The 9,582-nt window shown below is 41.9% G+C and overlaps 1 protein-coding gene across 1 annotated transcript in view; it reads right to left on the bottom strand.

Annotated features, from left to right (window-relative positions):
• Window positions 1-6,523: 6,523 nt before the first annotated feature.
• Window positions 6,524-9,582, bottom strand: part of ESYT1 (extended synaptotagmin-like protein 1) — a 68,116-nt gene continuing 65,057 nt past the window's right edge. Inside the window, exon 28 of the mRNA XM_015423648.1 lies at window positions 6,524-8,333. Coding sequence (XP_015279134.1) covers window positions 8,303-8,333 — 31 coding nt within the window. The 3' untranslated portion in view covers window positions 6,524-8,302. The remainder of the gene's footprint in view (window positions 8,334-9,582) is intronic.

Here is a 9,582-nt window from a genome sequence, read left to right as displayed (position 1 = left end):
ATGGAAAATCCATTCCACATTTTCTTTGCAACTCTTCTTGAGCTGTAATGTATTTCAATGGAGCCTATGCAAGTCAATTGGCATTCTTGGCTCCCATTATTTCCAGTGGGCCTTCAAGTCTCTCCCATTGTTTCCAAAGGGCAATCTTGTCCTTCCTTTTAGTACATCCCAATGACTAGATGATGATAAAAAGTTGGCAAGCCCATGTGCACACTTTCCTAGGAATCACCACCACCTGGGGTATGGGCACATGGTTAATGTTTTGGGGGAATGGGCTTAGGAAAGCGAACTGGAAGTGGAACCTCTGTGACTCTTCCCTTTGAGGTGCTCACTGGTTTTTTAGCCTCCGGCTCACACAGTTTTGTCTTAGCTCAGGAAGGATGGCTCCAGAGCAAACTAACTGATGCAGTGGCCAAATCGCTCACTCACAACTTTAATGCCAGTAGCTCACCAAGTAGAATTTTTACTCACACGCCTCCACAGTTTAGAGGGAGCACCTTCTTTGGGTGGTTTGGTGAGCAAAGTGTTGTAGTAACTGCATAATCCTGATCTTACTAATTGTCTAAAGTATGAATTTTTGAAACACCCACTCTCCCAGGATTCTGCAAATGATGCAAAACTGAATTATTGAAGAGGGATTTTCTACACAGGCAATAGGGGTCCCCTGTAGAAAATGGTTTACAGAGATCTGCGGATAAATGAGTAGGGACTTGTGTCTAAGTAGGGACTGTGGTCTATACTGCTAACAGGTGACCTGCATCTGACCGTCAGCTGCTCACTTTAAAGGGCAGGCAGGCAGCCATTTCAGGGCGTCCTTTCGCTCCCCCCCCCAAAAAAAAAGCGAGAGGGAGGGAAAGGATGCTTTTGGCTGCCTGTCTGTATTAGCCACAGTGCAGTGTACTGGAAGTGACATCATTGGAAGGGGAAGTGACATAACTTGCTATTTGACCTGGAAGTGACATCATTGGAAGGGGAAGTGACATAACTTGCTATTTGACCTGGAAGTGACATCACAGGAAGTGACATCACAAAAGTCTCCTGGCTCCACCCCCAAAGTCTCCTGGCTCCACCCCCAAAGTCCTCAGATATTTCTGGATTTGGATTTGGCAACCCTAGGTGGCACAGCCCAGATCATGACAACAAGTCTTCCCCATCCTTTAATTATGCATTTGATTTTTCCTACCTAAATGCAGAACTCTACATTTATTCCCATTGAAATTCATTTTATTTGTTTTAGTCTAGTTTTCCAGCCTGTCAAGATCATCCTGTATTCTGACTCTGTATTCTACCATATTTGCTTCCCCTCCCAAAGTATGCCTTTCCTCATTTCAGCAATAGTTGTGTGTAGAGTGTGTATGTGTAGACACCAGTGAGAGCCAGTGTGGTGTAGTGGTTAAGAGTGGTGGACTCTTATCTGGAGTACCAGGTTTGATTCCCCACTCCTCCACATGAAGCCAGCTGGGTGACCCTGGGTCAGTCACAGTTCTCTCAGAACCTCACAGGGTGTCTGTTGTGGGGAGAGGACAGGAAGGCAATTGTAAGCCACTCTAAGACTCCTTTGGGTAGTGAAAAGTGAGGTGTAAAAACCAACTAAAAATAATGTGTGCAAAATGGTCTGTGTGAGGAAGCTTTGCTATAATTTTGATTTTGGGGAGGGGGGATTATCATATAGTTCAGTATAGTTCCATGGAATTCTGATGTCATCACAACTGCTATATGGTCCCTGATTGGCTGGATTGTGTAACTAGCAACAAGAATTTCAAAAGTCTCAGTTTGGCATGCTAACAGCTACACTACACTAACTCTATTGAAGAAGTTGACTTTTAGAGCTAAAATGGAAGTGGGGAAGACTTTCTCTGGAAAATTCTTATGATGAAGCAAAAAAAGAAAGAAAGGCTTCTTAAAACTGATCTTAATTAATGTTTACTTTCCCCCTCCCACCAGTGAACGAAGTAGTCGGCCATCACTCTTCGGGATCAGTTTGTCAGCTATGTACATTATTTGGCTTGCAGACATCCTAGGGCATCTTTTATTTTTTGGGGTGATTTTAATGCATGTACTGGCACTGCCCTAGAAATCTTTCATTCTATGTCTCCGGGAGCATTAATGGAAGCAGCAAGCTGTTTTAATAATCCTTATAGATTATCCAGAGATATAAAATCAATCTATTTGGTAAACTCATGGCCACATTTGTATATAGTAGAAAATAGTAGAAAATTATTTTGAATGGCCTAAAGGAGAGAATAGACCATGGGGAATTTACCCATTTGAACAACTTTGGGGCAAGCAGTACAGATTATTTTCTTATTTCTGCTGATTTGATTGATTCAGTAAACTATCTTGAAGTGGGGAAAACCATTGCTTGTGATCATATGCCCTTACTTCTATGAATAAGTTTGCCTAATAATTCTTGTATCCAGAATAAAGTGTATGACAGCTGTTGTAAGTTAGAGCAAATTTATTCTCACTTGTTGCCCACTTATTCTAAACCAATGGCCTTGAAATTTACCAAAACCCCCTCATTTAAGTGTTTAAAAAAAGTTTGCCATCAGGCACTTACAGTATATAATACAGGCATTCTAGCTCTTCATCTACAGTACAAGCTTTTCTGTTGTTGTTTTTTTGGGGGGCATACAGACAAGCTATATGCAAGAGTAAAGAAGCCACTTGCCTTACTAATTGACAAAAGCTAATTAGAGTTGCCAGAAATAATAGAAATCTGAGTGAATTTTGGAAGTTAGTTCTGTTTTACATCCTAGGAGCCCATTCTCATTTCATATTTAATTGTATACCTATCATTTCATATTTAATTGCATACCTGTTAATGTTCTTGCTAGATCTGACTTGCAGTAACTATGATTATTAGAGTGATAGGATTCCATCTGAATTACCAGAGTTGCGCCATTTGACCATCTGAAATTAGTTTTCTGATTTCTCAAATGAAGAATGTGAAGGCCCCTGGTGTAGATTTAATTCCCCCCAAACTCTTTAAAGCCAATACTTCTTGGTGGAAAGGACATACTGGTATCTGTATTCGCTCAGACAAATGCGACAGGAGTTATGCCATCTGTTTGGAGACATGCTATGATAATCCCAGTTTATAAGAAGGCAGACAAAGCGGAGGCATCCACTACAGGCCAACCAGCCTTTTATCAGTGGCCAGGAAGCTTTTTGCTCTGTCCTTTATTAACAATTTGTGGACTGGTTGGAAACTAATAAAATCCTGGGAAGGGAACATGCCGGTTTTAGCCGAGGGGCTGGTACAGTATCATCTTTGGACATAACATAATATACAGCCAAGAGTTGGGGAATCCTTGCTGCTGCCTTCACGGATTTGAAGGCAGATTTTGATAACGTACCCCACGCCCGATTGTGGTATAAATTAGAATTAACATCTATTGACTGTTGGCTTTGATTGAGATTCTGTATTCTAAGTCCATTGTGGGTTAGATGGACAACTTTCTAATGTAATTCCCCTACAGCAGGGATTGTGTCAGGGGTGTGTGTTGGGCCATTTATTGTTTAACTCACATCATGATATGATTTCTGCTGTCTCTACCCAGGACTGTTATTCTCTATCTATGGCTAACGTTAAAGTTTATATTCTGCTTTTTGCTGATGATGCAGTTCTCCTATCAAGAACAACATCAGGACTGATGTTGTTTTCTGATAGAGGTTTTTGTCTCCTGTTGCCTAGAAGAACACCTGAACGTTAAGTATCAAAAATCCAAGGTGGTTGTTTTTTGAAAAAAAATCTCATGTACACCATAAGTAGCAAATCTATGGTAATAATAGAGGAGGTCCCCTATTTTAAATACTTAGGGGGTTGGTTTGACCAGAGATTAACTTGGTCAGTACAAGCTGCTCCTATTAAAAGATTGGCTTCAGCAGCAACAAATATTATTTGTCATTTCTTCTATTGATCTGGGGCTCAGTATACCCCAGCCACCATTAAACTGTTTAATTGTTTAGTATGGAATTGCTGCCCCATCTTAGGCTGTTCAGCTTTGATGGTGAACTGGAGCAACTGTTCCACAACAAGACACAGAGAAAAGACACATGCCTTGAATCATCCATTTTGGATCCAGAGTCTGCTTGTCCATTGGATATTATATTTCTCCAGTCTGGTCCTGGAGTAACAACAAATGAGCAGTGGGATTACCAGAGCACAGCTTTAACCTTTTTCTGCTTTACAGTGCCATCCTAGGCAGAGTTACACCTTTTTAAGGTCATTTATTTCAATGGACTATGAAGGATGTAACTCTTGTTCAGGATTGTACTGTATACCTGACCTGTCAGGTGGTGTTACCTCATGTCAATTAAATTTGGTCAGTTCTTTTCTTTGGATGTAATTGTTCATTGGTGCAACCATTTAACCTTGGAAGGTTTGGAATGACAGAATCTCAGAATGATTGGCAAGAGGGTGCAGTTTTCTTCGCCATGTTCTCGTTGCCTGAGGTAAGGAATAAACAAATCTTACAGCACAGACACATTTTCCTCTTCTCTTTATTGGCTATGACAAGTTAACAGTGGCTGCTACAAGAGGCACAAGTGCCAGGAACACATTCCTACAGTAAAGCCTGCTTGAATAGTAGCGCAGATTGGAGCCCTGGTTTGGCATGGAAGGGAGCAGAGTGACCAAACTCCTTTCAGGCATACATTTCCCCCCCCCCGGCCCCACTTGCAGTTTGACAAGCTCTAGAGGGAGGAGAGCCAGATCCAGAGAAGAAGCAGGTTTTGCTCTCTCAAATATCTGTGACACTCGTATGCACAGAAACAAGCAATCAAAAATCATTTATAAATAGATAACAAATAATGGATTTGGCTTCTATGGCAGCTCGGGAGCTACTGCATGCAATCGGAGAAAGGGGAGGGGGCTGGAGATTGGAGATCCAGCTGTGGTGGTTGAGCAAAGGACAGGAAAAGAGCAGCAGCAGGTCAGGCAGCATTGCAGAGAAATGCCTGTCCCCCTTTCCTGTACTGTGGAAAGGCCAGAAGGATGTCCTGTCCACCCATCTCAGATTGCACACTCTGGAAAGGCAGCAAGAAATCTGTGGCCAGGCATCGGCCAGGATTTAGTTCCCTGAGGGCTTATCGGCATGATTTTTAAAATTGTTAAAACAATTAGAGTCTCTCTTCAAAGAACTAAATGGATCATCTGGAAAAACCAAAAAAACCCCAAAACCCTTGAGTGAACCAAAGCCCAGGTACTTCAGGCAATGCGCTGGGTCCAGAGTAAGGGTCAGATCCTATGACTTCCTTCCACCAAGCCTTTGTCCAATAGAGAAAGACTACCTTCAGCAAAGGAATACTTTTCTCCATCAGAAGAAGCCACTGGAGGAAGTCTTTCTCCCTTGAAGGAAAAGTTAGCAGGAGAGAGTCAAAGGATTCAAGTTAGCAGAAGGGATTCATAGGATCCAACCCCAGAACTGACAATTTCAACCAATTGTCCTTTCCCACTACAGACCCACCTCATGTCACTATTCAGGGTTCACTGTCCCTCAAGACCAACATTTTGTGGAGATCAGTGGACTGCACTGGGAAGAGGGAGGCAGGATAATTCCATGTTCCTAATGGAACATTTAGTGTGGATCCAGCCCTATGAGGAGAATGCCATGCTGCCCATGTGCTCTCTGGAAGGAGTCTCTTTCAGCTCCCATTTTTTTCCAGACCTGATTTGTGATTTATTTATTTTTTTAAAAAACATCAAATGCTATTGCAAAATTGGCCTGTCTGGGGTGGACAAACAAAATACTCCTGAGGATTCTTTGGGCTACTGTCGCCAGGCATTTTTCTCCTTGCCTGTGTTAGAGAGGCCATCAACAATAACCACTGTAATAAGATGCTGAATAAATAAATAAATATACTTGTCTGTGATTGATTTTTATATACCTTGAATAGTGAATAATTACAATTATTAACTACAAAAAGCATACAGTTCAACTGAGGTCTATGTACTCAATTTCAGAGCAGGTAAGTACAATTTTGTAAACTTATAAAAAACATCAACATCGAGAGATGAATCACCAGGAAGAATTCATTGAAGGAAGAATCATCACATGGGGATCTCCGGTACATACCCCCTCGTTTAGCTAAACTTCTTCACTGAGACCAGTATCAATGTTACAACAAAGTTTATATAAATACCAGTAAAGGTGACAGTCATTCCAGGAGTAGCTCTACATCTATTATTGAAATCTTGTATGTGGGGCACCATTCAAACTGAAAATTAAACTGGACATGTACTCTGAAATTCAGTACATACACCTCAGTGGAATTGTAAGCTTTTGTAGTTCTTAATTGTCATAATTCAAGGTATATAAAATCAATCACAATCAAGTTTGTTTATTTAGCCTCTTGTTACAGTGGTTTTTCTTATTGTTGCTGTGTTAGAGAGGCTTCTGCTTCTCAGAGTCATAATTAGCCTGTTGACTTCCTTAGCTATAGTATTGGTCGGGGGGGGGGTTTCATTTACGATTATGTGTTAGAGAGGCTTCTGCTTCTCAGAGTCATAATTAGCCTGTTGACTTCCTTAGCTATAGTATTGGTGGGGGGGGGGCTTTCATTACTGATTATCTCTGTGCAGCCAAAGAAATTATTCAGTATTTTCCCCCCTTTTATTATTGTGATGGTACAATTGCAATAATGAAAAAGAAATAAGCAATTGTTTGGGCTGCATAAAGAAAACCAGTAACTAACTCCCCTCCCTCCTGAAGCAGAAATTAGGTAATTAAATTTAGTTCAGGAACTGGAAGAGATTAAATAGAGGGAGAAGCCAAAAAACAGAGGTTGCTTTGAAAGAAACAGGTAAAAAACGACTGCTAAAAGGGACAGTTGCACAGATGGGACTTTTGAATAAAGGTATAGTACAATCTTTCTTTTGAAGATGGGTATGGCTAGATTTTTATGAGGAATAATAGTGCTAAAATAGCTGCAGATCTGCTGCATTAAATTTTGTTTCTAGTTGATTGTAGCAAAGCAATGACAGCAGCCAGATGACCCTACTGTTTAAGCAACCCTGGCCTCATAAAACATTGTGATCTTTGGATCTGCAAAGCAAATCTTCTCTCCCCACAACCTCCCACAAGTTTCCTTCCATTCACCTTGCACAATATATTCAAAGTCAGTCAAAACACAGATATTGCAAGTGAATCCATATACAGTTAGATAAATTCTCTGCACACCTGCAAATCTGATTTGAAACTAGAATTCCCTTGCTACAGAATGCACACAGTCCTAAAACTTGGCACATTAAGGTGAGGAGGAAGAGGTTTTCACCCAACTCACCAGCTCTAGGACTGGGGCGCAAAAAGGCACCAGGCAACATTCATCTTTAAAAAATTCCCCAAAAGCTGAACGTGGCACAAATACAGATACTGCAGACAGCAGCAGCAGACTAAGCAGTGAGACAAGAAGTCAAACACACCAATTCCCTTTACAGGAGTCAGAAACAGAAAGAGCAGGTGTGGACGGTGAGCTGATGCTGGGAGCGTGGGCACCACACCCCACATAAGAGTTAGAGCCATGGAGCCCACAGACCGGGAGGGGGGGATATAAAAGACACTGCAAATAAAAAGTACTGGGCCACTGCACCCTCTCCTTTTTAAACCTTTGGTTCAAAAAAATGACCCAGTGTCAGTTTCAAACCATATTAACAAGAGGGGCTAGGTCAAAATCCCTGTCACTTGCACAAGCTAGACAATATTCCCTTTCTAGATAAAAGCTGCTACTTGGTCCCCTTTGGGGACACCAGTGACCCTGCTCAGGCATGGGACCCCTTGTTTCAAAGGAAGTCAGTCAGTTATTCACCCACTATTAGTATGGGGAAATATTTGGTCCCTCTGTGTTGGTATTCTTAAACCTTTCTAGCTAGCACACACAGCCCCAAGGCCCACTTAGTAGCCTCTCCGGTGGCTGCTGAAAGAGTCGACTCACAGCAAGCCTGTAAGGACCTTTGTCTTCAATGGAAGGATGAAAGAAAAGTCTCTCTTCTTTGGTCAAGAAAAAAGGCAGAATGTGGTTCGCTGTGTTGAAAGAAGCACATAGGGTGAATGCAGGATGCAAATCTGCCCACCTCCTTCAAAAATCGCCTACGCGTCACTCCCTTCTCAACCCCTACCAGCTTCACACTGAAAAGAAGATTCTAAAAATGTAACACCAGGATTGCTTAAAAGCAAAACACTGAAAAGCCTGTCCGGCAGGGGGTGAGCTTAAAATCCTGCAGTGAAGGATGGTGGAGATGTTCATGCCAGTTCTTCAACTCCTTGGACGGTGAAGTTTCAGAAAGGAGGCACTGGGGCAACTAGGTGCTCTTATCATCTTTTAAGTCATACCTGCAAGACAGGGAAGGGAAACAAGCATCACTATTCTCTGGCCTCTCATCACAAGAGCCAGTTTGGTGTAGTGGTTAAGTGCGCGGACTCTAATCTGGGAGAACCGGGTTTGATTCCCCACTCCTCCACTTGCACCTGCTGATGTGACCTTGGGTCAGTCACAAGCTCTGGCACAGCTGTCCTTGAAAAAGAGCAGTTTGTGTCAGAGTTCTCTCAGCCCCACCCGCCTCACAGGGTGTCTGTTGTGGGGAGGGGAAGGGAAAGGAGTTTGTAAGCCGCTCTGAGACTCCAAGTGAAGGGCAGGGTATAAATCCAATCTCTTCTTCTCTTCTACAAGGCAGCCTAAAAGCAACAATTCGCAGCCAGCAAAGCAGGGCCTTCCTGGGGCTGTGAGGTCTGTCGACAGGGGAGTCACAGTTTCCTCTCAGAACCTCCTCGTAGTTCACCCCATCCCCGCAGTTAGAAGGTATAGAAGGCTGACTATCCTCATCCCCTCCATTTAACGCAGTGTGGAAAGCGGTGGGTTCCTACACGTTACATTCACAGGCTACAAAGTCCTCATGTCCCCCCGTGGGTCAAGACGAGGAGTTGACCAGATGTGCTCTGGATTTCCATACACAGAATTCAATTCCCAGGTGTGGTACATGCACTTGTGGTGGTTTTAATTTAGATATTTTAGTGACTGATTCTTTATCATAATGCTGGTATTTATTTTTATATTATACATTTTATTTATTTATTTAAAACGTTTATTCGCCGCTTTTCTACCCTGAGAAACTCAGGGTGGCTTACAATGTAAATATTAACACAATAATTATTTAAAAAATTAATAGAAGTCCACAAAATCACAATTAGGACTGCCAATAAAAAACTCCACTAATCAAATGCAGTCTTAAATAAAACTGTCATTGCTGAGGGTGTATTGAAAAGAATGTAAGTCACCCATTTTATACACAAATAAGTATGTACATGGGTATATACATGTACATTAAACAGTTTTACTAAAGAGCAGGATTCATGATGGAGCACGCCAGAAGGGGAGGAGGATGAAAAGGATATTATTTATTTATTTATTAGGGTTATATCCCGCCCTTCCACATGGGCTCAGGTCGGCTAACATAAGAGGCAAATGCCATACATAACAATAAAAACCAGATAAAATTGCATTTTACATTGTGCAGCTCACAACAATATATCATCCAAGACGGGGACTCCACTACAATGTTTCAGAGGTTCTACTGTCTCTTCT

Source organism: Gekko japonicus, unplaced genomic scaffold (assembly GCF_001447785.1).
Source record: "Gekko japonicus isolate JY-2015 unplaced genomic scaffold, Gekko_japonicus_V1.1 scaffold33, whole genome shotgun sequence".
Classification (NCBI taxonomy): domain Eukaryota; kingdom Metazoa; phylum Chordata; class Lepidosauria; order Squamata; family Gekkonidae; genus Gekko; species Gekko japonicus.
Note: the sequence above shows the minus strand (reverse complement) of the source record. Positions and strands in the feature narration are given on the sequence as shown.